Here is an 18,995-nt window from a genome sequence, read left to right as displayed (position 1 = left end):
ACCCCTGCCGTCGGGCTGGGCTCTGCAGCCAAGCCCTGCACCCAGGACGGAGCCAGGCTCTCCCCAAGGCCGCTGGAAGAATTGGGGCTCAGGGCACGGACCGGCTCCTGCCCGGGGCTCCCAGCTCCCTGCAAGGCTGCGAGAACAAAACAAAGCCGCCGGCACTTTTAAAGCAGATTTCAGCCGCAGCTTTTCCAGCACTGAAGGCATCGAAGGGAAGGAAGAGAGGCGGCTCCTTCCAGCGGGTGGTTCCACAAGGAGGAAAAGGCGACACAAGCGGCTCCTGGGGCACACCGGGGACCTCGGGGGGACCTCGGGGGGACCTCGGGGCTCCCGGCGTGTCCCGAGCCTCCCCGGCAGCGCTGGAGGCAGGATGGGCAGTTTTCAAGGCAATACACACTCAAACATGGGGAATAAGGACGGCCGCAGAGCCTCAGCCGAATCCTCACACAGCGCATCTTCCCTCCAGGAATCGCTCTGGGAAGGCGAGGGAACACCGAGGCAGACGCCGCTCGTATTCCCACAGCTCTCCCAGGAATCTGCGGCCCAGGGGCTTCCCCCGATGGCGACAGCCCCGTTTTCCACAGGCCTGTCCCCTTCTGCCCTGGAATCCCGCTCCTGAGCGCACACGGTCCCGAGGAGCTGAACCCCGGCTCTTCTTCCCTGCTTTTATCACATCGTGGGATGCCCCCTAATGCTCACAGTGCAGCATCCCGGGCTCCAGCCGCACTCAGCACATCCCAGGCTCCGGGATCTGCTCTCCAGTCCCCTGGCACATCCCAGGCTCTGGAATCTCTCTCCAGTCCCCCTGGCACATCCCAGGCTCGGGAATCTCTCTCCAGTCCCCTGGAACATCCCAAGGCTCTGGAATCATCTCCAGTCCCCCTGGTACATCCCAGGCTCTGGAATCATCTCTCCAGTCCCCCTGGAACATCCCAGGCTCTGGATCATCTCTCCAGTCCCCTGGAACATCCCAGGCTCTGGAATCATCTCTCCAGTCCCCCTGGACATCCCAGCTCTGGAATCATCTCTCCAGTCCCCCGGCACACCAGGCTCTGGAATCATCTCTCCAGTCCCCCTGGCACATCCCAGGCTCGGATCATCTCTCCAGTCCCTGGGCACATCCCAGGCTCTGGAATCATCTCTCCAGTCCCCCTGGCATCCCAGGCTCTGGAATCATCTCCCCCTGGCACATCCCAGGCTCTGGAATCATCTCTCCAGTCCCCTGGCACATCCAGGCTCTGGATCATCTCTCCAGTCCCCCTGGCACATCCCAGGCTCTGGAATCATCTCTCCAGTCCCCCTGGCACATCCCAGGCTCTGGAATCATCTCTCCAGTCCCCCTGGCACATCCCTGGCTGTGGGATCATTCCAGTCCCCGGGCACATCCCAGCTCTGGAATCATCTCTCCAGTCCCCCTGGCAATCCCTGGCTGTGGGATCATCTCTCCAGTCCCCCGGGCACATCCCAGGCTCTGGAATCATCTCCCAAGTCCCCCTGGCACATCCAGGCTGTGGGATCATCTCTCCAGTTCCCCGCACATCCCTGGCTGTGGGATCATCTCTCCAGTCCCCGGCACATCCGGCTCTGGGATCTGCTCTCCAGCTCCAGCACAGCAATCCCTGCTTCCATGACGAAACTCAAAAGGTTACAAAAGCTTTGCTGGAGCAAATGGAAAGTGAATTAGGTACCAAGAAACTCAATTCAGGCTCTGAGGCAAAAAATGACACCAAAGAATGTGGATTTGGTGGTTATGGGCTGTAAATTTGCTGCTACAGCAGATCATTTTAGGTGCCCCGTGGTCGTTCAGCACTTCCCAAATGTGCTGACAATGAAACAATGAGTAACAGAGCCCTCACAAATATCCCCAAACTGTCCCAGATGGATCAAATCTGCCACAGAAGCAGGGGCTGGAAAGGGAGGTGGCACCCTGGCTCAGGGCTCGGTGTGGCCAGTGCCACCAAGGCTCCTGGAGGCCACCACGGCTGGTGGCACCTGGATCCAGCCCTGGCTTGGGCTTTATCCACAACGGGATGAGGATCCAGCCCTGAGACGAACGGTGGGATGAGATCCAGCCCTGGTAATTATGACACAATGAGGATCCAGTCCTGTGAACTAATGATGGATTTGGAATTTATGAGGAACCAGTGAATAATGATGGATTTGGACCAAATTATGATGATGTGGTCCAGTCCATGATTATGATGGGATTTGGTTCCAGCCCTGTTCATTATGACGGATGTGGATCCAGTCCCATGATCTAATGATGGGATTTGGTTCCAGCCCCATTAATTATGACGGGATGAGGATCCAGTCCCATGAATTACGATGGGATGTGGATCCAGCCTTGGTAATTATGATGGGATGAGGATCCAGTCCCATGAACTAACCATGGGATTTGGTTCCAGCCCCATTAATTATGACGGGATGAGGATCCAGTCCCATTTAGCACTTTAATTAACTACATGGTTGATGATCCGCTTTATTGACAGTGGAGGAGGCGATCCAACCTCGTTAATCGGTGATCCAGCGCCCGTAATGTGCAATCCAGCACCACTAACGAGGGATCCTGCGCGGTCAGTGAGCGATCTAAGCCCGTTAATTGCCGATCCTGGCCCATTAATTGCCGATCCAGCCCCGTTAATTAGCGATTTAGCCCCGTTAATTGCCGGTTTAGCCCCGTCAGTGGCCCGCGCACGCGCGGCTCCCCTCACGCCGGCAATGGCGGCTCCCGCTCGGGCCGGCAATGGCGGCTCCCGCCTCGAGCCGGCAATGGCGGCGCCCTCACGCCGGCAAAGGCGGCTCTCCCCTCGGGCCGGCAATGGCGGCTCTCCCCTCACGCCGGCAATGGCGGCTCCCGCCTCGGGCCGGCAATGGCGGCTCCCGCCTCGGGCCGGCAATGGCGGCTCCCGCCTCGGGCCGGCAATGGCGGCTCCCGCCTCGGGCCGGCAATGGCGGCTCCCGCCCCGCCCCGCCCCGCCAGCAGGCGGCGCCTCGCCCGGCGCATGCGCGCTCCCGCGGCCCGTCCGGCCGTGCGCGGCGCCGCCCGCCATGTTCGCGGAGCTGAACGAGCTGCTCGGGGCCTCCCCGGAGCGGCCGGACGCGGTGAGAGGGCGCTCAGAGGGCCTCAGAGGGCGGGAGGGACGGGCCGGGGCCGCCGGGAGCGGCTGGACACGCTGGGTGGAGCACACGGCCTCCGGAGGCGGCGGCCGGTCCCGGAGCTGAGCCGCCTTCGGCCCTTCCGTCGCCCGCTCCTGGCTCCCCGCCGCCCCTCAGGGCTCTGGCTCCGGTATCCGCCGCCGGGAAGCGGCCAGGTTCTGCTCCCGCGGTGTGTGCGGGCTGCCGTGCGGGGAATAAACACCGAACTGGGCGGTAAAGCCGCTGCTGGGCACTGCTCCGGGCTGGGCAGCTGTGCTGGAGACACTGGTCATTGAGGGCACTCAATTAATGAATGTAGCTTTGCCAAGGGGGGTTCGTGTTGATGAAGTCACGCTGGAACGAAACACCGTGGCTCTCTGTGAGAGCTGTGCGGGTAGAACGTCAGTGATGGAGTCCCAGAGTGGTTTAGTGTGCAAGGAACCTTAAAGGTCATCCTGTCCCACCCCTGTCGTGACAGGGACACCTCCCACTGTCCCAGGGCTCCAAGCCCTGTCCAGCCTGGCCTTGGGCATTGCCAGGGATCCAGGGGCACCACAGCTGCTCTGGGCACCCTGTGCCAGCCCTGCCAAGGAACAATTCCTGCCCCAGATCCCATCCAGCCCTGCCCTGGGCACTGGGATCCATTCCCTGTGTCCTGTCCCTCCAGCCCTTGTCCCCAGTCCCTCTCCTGGAGCCCCCTCAGGCCCTGGCAGGGCTCTGAGCTCTCCTGGAGCCTTCCTCCAGATGAACATTCCCAGCTCTCCCAGCCTGGCTGCAGAGCAGAGGGGCTCCAGCCCTGGGAGCAGCTTGTGTATTATCCATCCCTCCATCCCCCAGCCTTTGCTGATTCTGGGCATGGTCCTGACCCAGCTGTGACACCTTGTTGAACCTCATGAGGTTCCCATGGACTTGCTCCTTCAACTTGTCCAAGTCCCTCTGGATGCCCCATCCCTTCCCTCTGGAGTGTCACCACACCACCAGCTCACTGTCATCAGTAATTATTAATAAATTACCTGTGTGCTGCGTTGTTACTCCATGGTTTTGCTGACAGTTATGAGCTTAGAGATAAGAGCAAGCTTAGGGTGATAATTTATTTTATGTCTGAGTTTCCCCCTTTACCCCTTGCTGGTGGAGATATTGGCTAAGGCTCGGTGATGGTAAAGGATAATCTGAGGCTGCACAAAGTCCCAAACTCTGTGTTCCTGTGGGTTGCTGTTGGGTTTTTGATGCACGTGAAGCCCTGGTGAGAAATGCTTGGTGGAGTTGGTCAGGCTGTGCTCTGAGGGCTGTTTGGTGGGGAGCTGTGGGATGAGTGGGAATGGTGTCATCCACGAGCTTGGTTCTGAGGCAAGGAGCTCACCTTGATGTGAACTGGCAATTCCCCAGAGCAAAACCAACAGATTCGGTCTCAAGATCCTGGGTTTGGACTTGGGCAGCCAGAGCAGGAGCTGAGCAAGGCCTCCTCTGTGTGAGGAATTCCCTTGTTCTGAGCTGGCTCTTCCCATGCAGCCCACTCCTGAGGCTCCCTGCGCTGGGCTGTCACACCAGTGTGGCTGCTGGAGTGGGGACTGCTGCTTTACTCTGCTAGTAAGTGATACGTGTGTGAGTCCCCCTCGGTGTCACCCTGTGCAGAGCCACTCCCTGTGTGGCTGGGACACCGGCCTGGCCCAGTGTCCCCCTGGGTGGCAGCCCTTTGCAGAGCTCTCCTTCCACTGCTGCATCCCGATTTCCACAGCTCCACGGCCGGAGGGCTGCAGGGAGCTGCTGTGTCACCCTGGCCTTGTGACCCCACTGCTGGCCTGCCGAGGGATTCTGGCAGTTCCTAACAGGTCGCTGCAGGTTCTGCCTCGTAGCTGCAGGTGTTGAGAGTGTGAGGGCAGAGCGTGGACAGAGCAGGCTGGGGTTTGTGGGGAAGATTCTGCAGGAAGGCTCGGCCTTGGGAACGGCAAGATGCCATGTGCTGTGAGTGACAAATGCCACCACGCCAGCACAGCCCGTGGGTGACAGCCAGCACACAGGGAGCTCTTGGCCTGCTCTTCTCGGGGCTCTGGTGGGGGAGGGAGCTGAAGGGGATGGAGCTGTAGGAGATAAACCCCTGAATGTCTGGGTTTGAGCTGTTTGAGCACGGGTCTCCTCCAGGCTCACCATGGAGAGAGCACGTCTCGGGGTGATGTCCCTGTCACTGCAGTGGCCATTGAGGCCTGACCCCTTTTGGGGACAGAGCTGTCCCTCTGGAGGGAGAGCAGCCTCCCTGCCCTGGCCTCTGCTCTGCATTCCCTGCAGTCGTGTCCAATATTTGCTGTTCCTTTTCGCTCTGCTTTAGGCACCAGGGAGCTGGTTCTGATGGATGCCCTGGGAATTGCCTGTGCAGAGGTGGCTCGTTGCTGCAAAAGGCTTTCTGTGTTCTTGGGGACAGAAAAACTCCCACTTTGATAAGTTCTTTGTGCTTCCAAGCAGCTCGTCTATGATTCGTATTGATTAAAGAAACATCCTGAGCAAGATTTTAATGGAAACAAACACCTTGATGAGGCCGGGGCTGATAACGAGTGTGCACTGATGAACAGAATTCATTTCCTGCCTGATCAAAACAAGGTTTACACCTTGTGCTGAGAGCTCTGCTGCTCTACAGAATTTTGGCGATAAGGTTTTTAGCCCAAAGGTGGCATGCTGGAAGTAAACCTGCCAGGGAGGACAGGGAGGGATTTTGGGCACAGGAGGAGCAGCAGCTCTGGGGGTGCTGACAGTTTAACACACTGGCTGTGGCAGGGGGAGAATGGGCTGGCATGGAGTGAGTGGCTGCTGTTCCCCTGCCACTGGGAGAAGAAAGAGGCCTGTGACTTGGAGGAGAGGGGCACAAAGCTGGGAGCTGCCCAGAAGCCCCTTGATGGTGTCCAGCACCAGAGGCTCTGGATGCGGTGGCACTGGGGACATCATGCTGCACGTCCCTGTCTGCAGAGGAGGGGCTGGCACCTGGTGGGCACAGACGTGGGGCTCAGAGCTGAGCACAAGGGTTTGTAGCTGTTGGGCCTGTGGCCACGCTGGGCATGGTTCAGGGGTGGGTTTGGCAGTGCTGGGTTAATGGCTGGACTCGATGGGCTCAGAGGGTTTTTCCAGCCTTGGAAATGCTTCAGGTGCCTCCCCGTGGGCTGTGCTCAGGGGAAGTGTTGGCTTCCATTGTAAACAGGCAGCTGGAGCTCTGCTTGTCCACTTCTTCCTCCTGTGGTACCTGCAGCTTTCCTGCAGCTTGAGCCAGCATCTTGTCTACCCAGAGCAGTTTGTGCCCTCACCTTACTCTGTCATTTGGCTGCTTCTTTTGCAGGGTCAGTTCACACTGCTGCGAGACACACGGACAGATGGCAGCTTCCTGGTGCACCACTTCCTCCCTTCTACCTCAGAGTGGGTCAGCAGCACTCCCTGAGGCAGGGACAACCTCCAGGGTTGCTCCATGAGCAGAGGGCAGTTTTGCACAGCGTGAGGTATCCTTGGATAAACACAAAGCTTTGGGGTTTAGGGTTTGTGGATCCCAGTCCTGACTTGTTCTTGGAACTCCCCTGTATCCTTGGGTAAATCCCATAATTCTGTGCCTGGTTTCATCACAGATTGTGGCAATGGTTGTAAATCACACAGGCTCTCTGACAGGGAGTGGTTCACTGCAATTCCCTCGCTGCTTCCATTTTTATGGTGTAATTACACGTATCAGCATCAATTAACAACAGATAAGCTCAGGGTGAGTCAAGAAGCAAACAGAGCTTGGCAAGGTGTCTAATTACTCTTGTGGTGGCAGTTTCCCCTGTGAGTAACCTCCTGGCCCCTGCAGAGCAGGCGCTGGGCTTGGGCTCCTGCAGCTTTCTGCTGGCCCAGCCACAGCCCAGCAGCTCTGGTGCTGCCAGGCCTGAAAGGGAGCTCAGGGTGGGCATGGCATGGGGACACTGCACCCAGAACTGCCCCAGCGGGGGCTTTACCCTGCTTGAGATGCTCTTGGCTTAATGGGACAGAGGGAAACCGAGGGAAGCCCCGTGGGGAGTGGGTTGGTGACAGTGTGAATGGTTCAGAGAGTGGCAGACATTGCCTGGGGCTGTGCTCGTGTCCTGCCCCAGCACTGCCCTGGAGTCACTGTCCTCTGCCTGGGAAAAGCCTCCACCCCTGGGGCTGTTCCTGGGGCTCAGGACAGCTGTGCTGGCTGTCACCTGTCCCTCTCCAGCCCAGCACCTGGCTGCACTCACTCCCTGTTGGCAGCACCCCCATGTTCTCTGCTTGGTGCCCAAAACCTTTGGGCCGTCTGAAGGTTCATCTGGGGCCACTGACTTGTTCTGCTTGAAATCCCACAAACACTGATGATGTCCATACCCAGACTGTGTTCCAAAATCACATTTTATTTAGGTGTCTGACACAATCCCCTGTTCTGTGTGTTTTTTCCAGTCAAGGTCACTTGCCCTTTGAGAGCCAAAATGGGAATTTTTGGTGTGTCTGTGGTTTCAGTAGTTCAGTGTCAGGGCCAGCCCTTGGCCTCCTTGCTGCAACACCAGCAAACAGTGCCAGGAGGTTCCAGGCTGGCCTGGCACGAGGCAGAAAACAGGCCTTACACTTTTTATAGTCCTCTTTTTCCTTTTTTCCCCTCTTTTTAAACTGTAATATTTTCACTTACGTGCGGATGTCCTCTGGAAGGGTAAAAATTGAAAGCAAAGGAAGACCTGTCTAGACCTGCATCACTTCAAGGTCCTTCCAGACAGACCTGTGGCCTGGCTGCTGTGATTATGAGCTTTGATAATGTCAGCTGCAGAGTGGAGCTGCTAATGTGTGCTTTTGTCCCTCCCCAGCTGGCTGCAAGGTTTGCTTTGTGGCCCTGCTCCAGTCCTTCAGCCACTACAACATCGTGGCACAGAAACTGGTGAGTCCCTTGGCACAGGTTCATTGTTATGGGTCTGGGTGGGGAGGGATGGGAATGGGGAGCAGGATTTGTGTGTGAGCAAATGTGTCCAGGTCTTGATGGGGACAGTCGGGATTGGTGCTCCTGTGCTGGGATAAAGAGCACTTGGGGCAGAACCCTGGCTGTGAGGTGCCCCACAGCCTCTGCCCTGCCAGAGCTTTGTGCTTAGAGATGTTTTCTGGGGCTCAGCCTTCCCCAGACAGGCCCTGACTGGTAGATGGAGGTTCCTTAATCCCCGGAGAGGAGATTGCTGTGGTGTCAGTGTTCCCATCATCCCTGCACACCTGCAGGAGCTCCTGAGGTGACTTTGTCCCCTGTCCCCTGGTTCCTGTTGGGATGGAGGCTGAGTCACAGGGACACCTGTGTGGTGGTTTGGCCTCTGGGCTGAGCCATCCCTGTGAGGAGCCACAGGTAAATTCCTAGGGATTTCCTTCCCATGCTGAGTTGGGCAAGGATTATATGTAGCCTGAAATGTGAGAGCAGAGACAAAGCAGGCAGGGTAATTCTGTGTGTCAGCAGATTGTCTGAGCTCCAAACTGCTGCCCTCAGCTCTTTGAGCACTCCAAGGTGAGATGCTCCAGGTGGGAAGTCCGGGTCACCTTCCAGGGCTGAGGGATGAGTCTGCACTGGTCCTCCCTGCCCTGGTTCTGCTGTGCATCCCAGCAGCTCTGCTGCTCAGAAGGGCTCCCCCCAGGAGCTGAGGAACCAGGTGTGGTGTTCCCCACTGTGAACACGGTGCTGCTAAACAGCTGTTTCAGGTGCTGCTCAGTTTCTACCTTTGGCAAGGAGATCAGGGCCGGGCTGTGCAGTGGGCTGAGCAAACACGGAGCTGTAACTCACAGGGGAATTCACAGCTGTGATCCCCCTGCAGAGCAGAGCACTCCCCTCGGGCAGAGCTGGCCCTGGTGGTGCAGAGTGGGCAGGAAGAGGCACAGCCCGTGTGGGGGGCAATTCCAGCTGTTAGATCCGGGATCCTTGCCCGCTCCTGGAGTCAGTGTGTGTCCTCAAGCAGAGATTTCCCGGGTACACGCAGAGGGAGCTGCCGGCATCTCCCTGGCTGCAGGCTGAGCAGGGAGAGAACAGGAGGATTAGCTGCAGGCACGTGCGATGCAAATGGGGGCGATTTGCTGTCTGATACTTGAACAAAAGGTGGCTGCCACAAAGGAGGCGATAAGCTGCTCTCAGCTCTGAGTCACTCTCGCTTTGCGGCTTCATAGGTGCTCCTGTGCTCGTTGCTGTGAATTCCTCCCAAGCTCTGAGGAGCTGGGGGTCACAGCATCAGTTATTTATATCCACGTTTCCATCGGGTCTCTGTGCTTTAATCCTTCTTTGCACTGATGAACACATGAGGCTCAGAAAAGGTGGTTCTTGGCAGGGTAGTTTCACTCTTAAATTTGCTTAAGAACTTGCTGCCGTGGGTCTTTACTGGAGACCAGCAGTGGTGTGGCCACAGGCCCAGGGCAGTGCCTGTCCCCGTGCTGGCACTGATGAGGCACCTCCAGTCCTGGGGACAGTTTTGTGGTCCCAGGTACAGGACAGAGCGTGTCCAGGGCAGGGAGCAGAGCTGGGAAGGGTCTGAAGCACCAGGATCAGCTGAGGGAGCTGGGAAGGGGCTGAGCCTGGAGAAAAGGAGCTCAGGGGGGACCTGGTGGCTCTGACAGGAGGGGACAGCCGGGGGAGATTTGGGATCTGCTCCAGGGCACAGGGACAAGAGGAGAGGGAACAGCCTCAGGCTCGGCCAGGGGAGGTTTAGTTGGATATTCGGAAAATTCCTTCCCCAAAAAGACTGTCCAGCCCTGGCCCAGCTGCCCAGGGCAGTGGTGGAGTCCCCACTGCTGGAGGGATTTAAATCCCTGTGGATGTGGCACCTGGGGACATGGGTCAGGGTGGCCTTGGCAGTGCTGGGGGAATGGCTGGGTGGACTCAGGACTTTTCCAGCCTCAGTGATTCTGTGACTGTGATCATGCCCTGAGGAAAGCCTGCACTTGGAAGGCTTCAGAAGTGAGCAATGCCCAGTTACTGTTGGGAGCAGGGTAGTCCCAGGCCGGGAGGAGGCTCCTGGAGCCAGGGTGGATTGTACAGTGACACTTGTAGCACTGGTGTGTGGTGATAAAGTGAATATTTATACACATCTGGAGCGATGCTCCTGGGGATTTGCTGCTTCCCCAGTGTGCCAGGTGTTACAAGTCCCAAACCACCTCCTTATGTGTTAGCTAAATGCAGGGATGTATCTTTACTTGCAGGAAAAAAAAAAAAATCCCTGGCTTTTTGTGCCGTGTGCTCTTTCCCTAAAGACCCACACTTCATTGTAAGGCACTGTCAGTGTTGCTGGCCCTGACCTTGCAGGGAAAATGCAGGGCTACATCAGGACAGACAGCAGCAGGGCGCCCTGCCAGGTTGGTGTTCCCACCCTCACTTGTACAAAGTTTGTTTTTTTTCAGGGAAACCAGATTTTCCCCATTTGATGCCCATCTCCTGTCCCCTGCTTCGAACTCACAGCCTGGAGGACGTGGCCTGGCCTGATCACTGGTGGCCACACTTTGTCCCACAGCTCTGTTTGCTGGTGGAGCTCCTTCCCCCTGCTCTGCACACTCCATTCCCTCCTGTCCCCCAAATATTTTGCTTTGCTGTGTGGAATGGGCAGCAGTGAGAGCAGCTCTGCGTGGAGGGGCTGTCCCTGCTGGCAGGCTGGGGACACCACGCTCCAGCAGCTCCCCAGAGGGACAGGAGCAGCTGAGCTGCTGCAGCAGGAGCATTCCTGGGCTGACAGCGTGCCAGGGATAATGTGCCTGTGCTCCAGGGTCATGGAGCAGGATGCTGGCACACAGTGAAAGCTTTCAGGCTCTTGGGGTGCAGTGGCTGGGGCTCTGCTGCAGGGACATCAGTCCTGTCTGTGCTCTCAGGAAGGTGCCATGGCCATTCTGGGGCTCTGCTGCAGGGACATCAGTCCTGTCTGTGCTCTCAGGAAGGTGCCATGGCTTTTTGGGGCTCTGCTGCAGGGACATCAGTCCTGTCTGTGCTCTCAGGAAGGTGCCATGGCTGTTTTGGGGCCTGCTGCAGGGACATCAGTCCTGTCTGTGCTCTCAGGAAGGTGCCATGGCCATTTTGGGGCTCTGCTGCAGGGACATCAGTCCTGTCTGTGCTAGGAAGGTGCCATGGCCATTTTGGGGCTCTGCTGCAGGGACATCAGTCCTGTCTGTGCTCTCAGGAAGGTGCCATGGCCATTCTGGGGCTCTGCTGCAGGGACATCAGTCCTGTCTGTGCTCTCAGGAAGGTGCCATGGCTGTTTTGGGGCCTGCTGCAGGGACATCAGTCCTGTCTGTGCTCTCAGGAAGGTGCCATGGCCGTTTTGAGCACTTCCCCCACTTTTCCAAGCTGCCTGATGCTTCCTGTGCTGCTTCCAGAGGTCACACTGGGGGGCTGCCAGCAGGGAGACAGGCAGAGGTTTGCTGTGGCAGCTGACTGCAGTGGGTGAGTTCAGGTCTCTTTGGGACCTGGTTCCCTGTTGGAAAACGAGGCTGGACTTGCTGGGGGCTGAGTTCTTGGTCTGACACAGGCACCCTGTCCCTGGCTGCTGTGGCCCTTCTCTGTCACCCAGGCACAGCCTGGTGTCACAGCACTGAGCTCCCTTCTGAGGAGGGGACACTTTTCTGGCAGATCTGAGCTGCAGAGGGTTTGTGTGTGCAGGAAGAAACGGCTGAAGCCAAGGTAAAATGATTGCTGAATTACTGATATTAATAGTGAATTTAGTCACAGCATTTCAGCAGGTTCCCACCCTATGGAGTGCAGAAATCCCTGAGGGAATGAGGATTGGGAGGCTGCTGTGCAGCCCAGCCCTTCTTTATGGCATGGCAGGTATTTATTTGCTGGCTGTTGCCTGCTCCTCACCTGCCACACAGAGGTGGTGCTGTCCTTGGCTAGGAAGTTTTCCATCGTGTGTGCTCAGAATTGCCCAATAATGCTGCTATTTCTGAAGCTGTTACTGAGGGGTAGTGCCCAAAAAAAAATCTGTTGCTTTATAGGGGAGTTTGAAGAGAAAGCTTTCAGGCATACATTCCTCCCCAGCTGAGTAGAAAGAAAATAGAGGAAACATTCCTCTCAGGTAGCAGCATTCACAGGGTTGGGGGTCCAAGCAGCTTCCATTTAAAGCAGGGAACTGATGCCAGCAGATGGGAGTTCAGTCAGGCCTCAGATTATTCTGAATATCATGTTACAAAGTCACAGTGCTGCAAAATTGAGCCCAGGAAGATAATCAGGGAATAGTTTGGGTTGGAAGACACCTGAAAAGTTCACCTGGTCCAATCCTCCAGGAAATAATTGTACTGCACATGGAACCATTGAGGTTACAAAAGCCCTCAAGGATCATTGCCTCCACCTGTCCCCAGCCCTGCCAAGGCCACTGCTAACCCAAGTGCCACATCCACAGGGCCTTTAAATCCCCCCAGGGATGATGATTCCCCCAGTGCCCTGGGCAGCCCCTTCCAGTGCCTGACCACCCTTTTTGAGAATAAACTGTGGAGAGGGAGAAGGTCCCCTCTGAGCCTCCTCTTGTCCAGGCTGAGCCTCCCCAGCTCCTTCAGCCCTTGGCAGGGCTGGAGCAACCTACTCCAGTGGAAGGTGTCCCTGCAGAGGGATGGAACTGCATGATCTTTAAACAGCCCAAACCTTTCTGGAGTTCTGTGATCTCCAGCTGGGGTCTTCTCCACATCTGCACAGCTGTGGGTGTCCATGCTGGAGCTGGACGTTCCCAGCGCGTGGCTGTGGATTGGCCTCACCGGCAGGCAGGGCTGGGAGGCAGCTGAGGCTCAGTGACAGCCCCGGGCGTTTACAGTGGCTGTTCCTCCTCCTGCAGGTGGAGTCGGGGCTGCTTCCCGTGGGAGCCCAGGCTGCCTGTCCCGGGAGTTGTGCAATGTTGGGACGCACGGCGCTCTGCGGGTCCGGCCGGGCTGGGCTGGGCTGCGTGGGCTGTGAGCCTCGCTGGAGACAGTGAGCAACAAAAGCTTTCACCACCCAGCCAGGGAGGTGAAGGAACTGCTCACAGCAGGCCCTTGGAGGAGCCTGGGCTGTTCTCTCCCTGCCTCAGCACACCAGGTTGGCTTCTCAGAAGGAAGTCCGGGATGTTTGAGCCCCGCAGTCAGAGTGTGGTTTTGTTATCTCCTGGTAAAGAAGAGCAAACGTTCCACTAGTGATTGTAGCAAAGTGCCCATTCCATCCCTGGAGCACTGACTTTATTAGCACATTTAGATAAGGTTTCATTCAAATAAGCATGAAAATTTGGCTGCCGACCCACATGGTTCTGTGTGCACCGTTTTCCATAAGTTCACTCTGAAAGCGAATGTTTTCCTCTCTCCAGGGAGTCAGTCTGGCAGCTGCCAAGGAGCGGGGACAGCTTGTCTTCCTGGAGGGCCTGCAATCCTGCCTTGACCTCCTCTTTGGGAGGAGGAGCAGCCAGGACAGCCCAGTCCCCTGCAGTTTCTGAGGTGAGCCTGAGCATGGAGTGTTGTCCCTCACATCTGCTGCCACCAAGAGCACCACCCAAGGTCCAGGGCTGGCTCCTACTGCCCTTTGTGCTCCCCTCCAAGGCCAAGGATTCACCTGGACACCGAGTGAAGGGAAGTGCCACCACTGTGCACATCCCCCTAAATGTCCTGGCCTGTCCCCCTTTCCAGAATTTTAGGGGAACTTCCACCCTCATCCTCACTGCTGAGCATGTCACAGGTCTAGAGAAACATGAATTTCAGCACTGCACAGGTTTGTGTCAAATGAAACCCCAGCCAAGTGGCTCTGTTCCCTGCTTTCATTGAGTTTTTTGTTATCCAAGAGAACGGCGCTGCTTTGTGCATGCTGGCTTTTGGGTTTATTCTCACATCCTTTTCTCCATGTCTCCTGGGGAGCTCAGGGGAGGCCAAACACTTCCCAGCAGTGTCCCAGGCCGGGGTGGACAGGTGTCCCTGCCCGTGGCAGAGAGTGGCCCTGGCTGGGCTTGGAGTTCCCTTCCCACCCAAAGCATTCCCGCTCCCTGGAGCGGGGCAGGAGGGTTCCAGCACAGGCAGAGGTGACTGTCCCAGCAGTGGGGCCAGCAGGGAGGGGGCAGCCCGCTGTGGGTCAGTGTGTGGGGAGTGAGAGCCCTGACACTGGTGTGTTCCAGCGGCGGCTGCCGGGAGCTGCGGGCGCTGTTTGACTTCGTGCGGGCGTCGCTGGCTCCCGCTGATGGCCAGGCCTGGAACGGCCCCGTGCTGCTGCTGGATGACCTCAGCCTCCTGCTGGGCCTGGGGGCTGCCCCCGTGGCTGTGCTGGACTTCATCCACTACTGCCGTGTGTCCGTGTGCTGCCAGCTGAAGGTACTGCTCCCCCTGGGCTCTGCCTGGGCACAGAGCCGCCAGGGAAAAGCCTGGTCTGTTTCCTCTTCCTGTCTCACCGTGGTCAGCTTTTTGAAGGGCTGTGGCTGTTCAGGAAGTTTAGGTCATTGCTCTGGGGCACTTGTGGGACTTGTGTGGGTCTCTGAGTACCTGTGCAGGCTCCTGTTGAAGGTTTAGGTCATTGCTCTGGGGCCACTCGTGGGAGTTGTGTGGGTCCCTGAGTACCTGTGCAGGCTCCTGTTCAGCCTGATTCCTGGAGATGCTGCCCAGAGAAGGGTTCTGTGTCTCTCTGATGTGGAACAGGGTTTTCAGCTGTAGAACAGGGTTTTTTTGGAGCTCCTGGCTCTCCAGAGATCCTGACTCACACTCCAGAGTGGGAGGACAGGGTGGAAACGGTCATGTGAGGGGCTGAGCGTCACAGGGGACAGAAATGAAGGGTCCCTTGGGGGGCACCCCAGTCCCTGCTCCCACCACCCTCCAGTGTGGCTGGTCCCCAGGGTGGGTGAGGATTTACAGACATCTCCCAGCGATGTGGGGGCTCCTGAGAGCACCACGGCCAGAAGTGCTCACAGTCACATCAAACCTCCATCACAGGCAGTGTCCCCTCCCTGGGCACTGCCCTGCAGGAGTGACAACCAGCCCATGGTGTCAGGTGTTGTCACCCTGCACTTCACACAGCGCAGTATGTGCTGACAGGAGATGATCTGCTTGCAGGGAATATTTACCTCCAGAGAGCTAAAGAAGATGATAAACCACGCTAGCACTTTGCTATTTCTGTCTGAGGTGTTCTGAAGCTTTAAAGTACATTTTAATTGATTGAGAATTCGTGTTATTTTAAGTCACTGGTGACTTGCATGGCTGAGGCAGAGTCTCTTGAGGTGGATGTTAATAGACTCTGTGTTCTGGGGAGTGTTTGCTCCCTGTCAGCTGTGAGGGTGTGAGCACTGCTGCAGCCCTTTGGCCATCTCTTTATTTACCTGCTCTGGATTCAGTCAGTGCTATCTGCCCAGCCTGACAGACTGGTTCAGCCACTGTCTCCTTCCAGAGGCTGGAGGTATTTTTAGACTGCAGGTTACATGTGTGTGTGTGTACACAATGTACAGTGAGCTCCTCAGTGTTCATGTGTCACAGGATGCTCTGGGTTGGAAGGGACCATGAAGATCACGTATGCTGTGGGCAGGGACACCTCTGATTTGGGCCCCAGGGCTGGAGGCAGCTCTGCAGAGGGTCTGTCCTGAATGGGGCAGAATTCCCTCTCCCCTGCTGCCCATGCTGGGAATCAGCCCAGGTATGTGGGGGGTTCTGGGTGGGTGTGTCCAGCCTCTCCATTAGCAGCTGCTGGTTATTTTCCCAGTGGAGTTCAGACGAAGCTGGAGCTCAGATGGGGTGTTTGTGAAAGCTCCTGTTGCCACCCCCTGTCTTTCCTCTGAGGGATTAGGCCCAGCCAGGGGCTCATCCCTTCCTGCTGCTCCCATTCCAGGGGAACGTCGTGGTGCTGGTGCACAGCAACGAGGACTCAGAAGATGAGGAGAATGAACTGGTTGTGAACTCCCTGTGTCATCACAGCGACCTCATCCTGTGGGCACAGGGGCTGGCCACTGGCTTCTGCAAGGATGTTCATGGGCAGGTGAGGCACAGCATGGACAGGTGGCACGTGTCCCTGTCACCTGCAACACTGCAGGCCCTGGTGCTGTGGGAGACAGCCCAGGCTGCAGTGGGGTTAAGGAGTAATCCCGTGGGCACCAGGATCTGCTGGAGCACCCACCTGTCACTCTGCTTCTGCGGGGAAATTGAGGGCTATCCTGCCACCTTGGGTCTCCCCACCTCTGGAAGCTTTGCAGGGTTTATACAGCAGCTGCATCCCAGGGTGAGGGAAAACTTTCCTGGGAAGTTTCCCCAAAGGGTGGATCTGAGCCTGGGCTGTGGTGATCTCTGCAGGACTGGGAGGGTGCTGACACTTGTGTGATCCCTCATCAGGGCTGCCACCAAAGGCACAGGGACAGGCAGCTGCTGATGCTTTATTTATCAGTGACCCCCTTCCCTGCAGGCCAGGCGGAGGCATGGGGGACGAGGATGCTGTGGGCAGCCAAGGGGACAATGCTCCTGTTCCTTTCCCGTTGCAGATTAAGATAATCAAGAGGTTGTCCTTGCGGCCGGCAGCGGAGCAGGACGTGGTCCAGATCTACCAGTACAAGATCCAGGACAGGAATGTCACCTTTTTCGCACCGGGACTGTCGGCTGCAGTCCTGTGACACTGACAGAGCCTGGGAATGGCAGTCCCTGCCTCTGCAAAAGCACCACCAGCACCTTTCAGGAACGGCCCGGCACGCTGACCTGGGAGGAGAGCTCAGACACACCTGGGAGCGGTGCCAACGTGGGATCAGCCTGCATGGAGCCTGCCGCATCCCTTTGTCCTCCCACCCCGTTCCCAACACACTCAGGCCAAGAAAGGGAGCAAGAACTTGCAGGAATGGCCCTTAGAGCATGTAAATGCAGGCAGGGGGTGGCCCGCGGGCTGGGCGTGCCTGGCCTCACCTTTTCCGGTGCGCTGGGCACGGCAGGCGGTGCCAGGCACGGCGGGAGCTGGCACGGGAGGGGATGACACACAGCGGGTGGAGCAGGGCTGCTGGGGAGCCTGGGGCAATCCTCCCTGCTCCCAGCTCTGCTGGCACGGATCTGCCCGAGCTGCAGTTGGTAAATGCACGGCTCCCTGTGCAGCCCCTCGCCCGCCGTGCTCAGCTTGGAGCTGTGGGTTATCCCCTGCGGCTTCCCCAGCCCATCCTGGGCTTTGTGCTTGGATAAACCCCTCTGTGAGCCTGCCTCGGCCTCTGTTCCTCATCCCAGACCCTGACTGCAGTTACGTGACACCTGCCTGTGATGAAGCTATTTTCTTAATAATCCCTAATTTTAGTGAGATAAGGGTACAGTGATTGAGTAACCGCAGATCTCCTTGGCAGGGAGCAGGAATGGGCATTTCCAGCCTGGATGAGGAGAGGGCCCATGGCTGCAAGGGCAATCCCGGGAGCAGAGCTCAGGCCTGGAGGTCTCCTGGTAGATGCTCCTGCTGGGCTATCCCATTTATCCTGGGAGATAAACCATCCCACACACTTGGGAGAGTCCAGAACAAGCTGCCAGGTCCTGGGATAGCAGCTCTGGCTGTGGGACACATTCCTGATTTTCCATGTGGACTCAGTGAGCCATCCCATGCTGGTTTGGGAGTGTGCCCTTTGCTGTAGAGTTTTGGGAGCCATGGCCTGTTCAGGGCTGTGGATGCTGAGCAGTGGCAGCCCAGGGAAGCCAGGCAGGCTCCAGGGGTTGTGGCAAAGCCACAGGGAGGGAGGGGAGTCAGGCCATGTGTGTGCCACAGGATCACTCTCCCCTGGGGTCCCCTGGGTCCCTCTGTGCTCTGCTGTGGCAGTGGCAGTGCCTGGTGCCACTGCTGCTGTCCCAGTGTGGTGGCACTGCTCAGGGGTCAATGCACTCTCACAGTCTGTAAGGGGAGGATGAGAGCACCAGTAGCTGCTGGCACTGCAGCTGTGACAGGCTTAGAAAGGTGTATAATTGGAGTAATATCTGTACAGTTATCCGTGGAGAGATCCCAAAGCCTGGCTCCCAGGTCTGCTTCCCTCTTCTGAAACCAGCAGGGACATTGTGTGACATCACTGTGTGACATCATCGCTGTATGACACCATCACTGTGTGACATCACTGCTGCCTTTTGCCTGGTTCTTTGTGCCCTTAACCAGTGCCTGTATCCAGGGAATGGGCTGAGGAGCCTCGGCCTGGCCCGTGTTCTCTGGGCCCTGAGCCCTTTGGGATGAGCCACGCTGCCTGCACTGTGTGAGCTTGGACAGGGACCCCGTGGAGGCTGCTGACTCTCCGTGAGGGCCAAACCCGGCGTTCCCAGCCCCGTGCCCAGGGCTGGCCTTGGCCGTGAGGACACCATGGGGCAGCTGTGCTGAGCCAAGGCCACCGGCAGGGCCGTGATCCAGCCGGGGCCTCGCTCTGCGAGAGAGCAGCCGGCGAGTGGATGTCAGGAATGGTGCCATCGGTGGCAGGACACGATGGCCTTGGCCGGGTCAGCCAGCAGCTGCGTGCTCAGGGCCGCTGCCACGGGCAGTGTTCGTGTGCCCGCTGGAGCTTGGGCAATGCTGAGGGATGAGGTGGGCCGGCCCGAGGGCTCAGCGCTGGGCTCGGAGGGAGCTGCAGTCTGGGCAGGTGCCACCAGGGCTGGGGCTGGTGTCACATGGGAAAACTGCAGGCGGCAGGGACTGTTGGTAACCGTCAGGGCCCTGGAAAGGCTGTTTTGGGGGTGCTCAAGCCCCTGGAGATGAAGGAGAGGGAAGGTGTGGCAGCATCCCACGCCATGGCAGCACCGTGCTGGCCGGAGCTGGGTATTGCTGGGGAAAAGGAAAGATCCCTCGGCCTTTGGGTACCGTATGCACCTTCCCATGGCGTGTGCCCAGTGCTGCCAGTGCCTGGCCTGGGAATCAGTCTCCTCTGTCCCCTGCACCGAGCCAGGGCTCCCGTGCAAGGTCCTCGCTCCCGCTGTGCTCTGCCCGGCGTGCTCCA

At 57.8% G+C, this 18,995-nt stretch overlaps 1 protein-coding gene across 1 annotated transcript; it reads left to right on the top strand.

Annotated features, from left to right (window-relative positions):
• Positions 1–3,014: 3,014 nt before the first annotated feature.
• On the top strand, positions 3,015–18,131 carry ELP6 (elongator acetyltransferase complex subunit 6). Its single transcript, XM_066313399.1, is given in 8 exon segments — positions 3,015–3,105; positions 6,458–6,545; positions 7,956–8,026; positions 13,419–13,500; positions 13,503–13,545; positions 14,214–14,406; positions 15,905–16,051; positions 16,548–18,131. Coding segments are annotated over 8 exon segments (807 nt in total). The 5' UTR covers positions 3,015–3,051; the 3' UTR covers positions 16,677–18,131.
• Positions 18,132–18,995: the final 864 nt, after the last annotated feature.

The sequence above is a fragment of the Sylvia atricapilla genome, chromosome 1 (genome assembly GCF_009819655.1).
Source record: "Sylvia atricapilla isolate bSylAtr1 chromosome 1, bSylAtr1.pri, whole genome shotgun sequence".
Taxonomy (NCBI): Eukaryota; Metazoa; Chordata; class Aves; order Passeriformes; family Sylviidae; genus Sylvia; species Sylvia atricapilla.
Note: the sequence above shows the minus strand (reverse complement) of the source record. Positions and strands in the feature narration are given on the sequence as shown.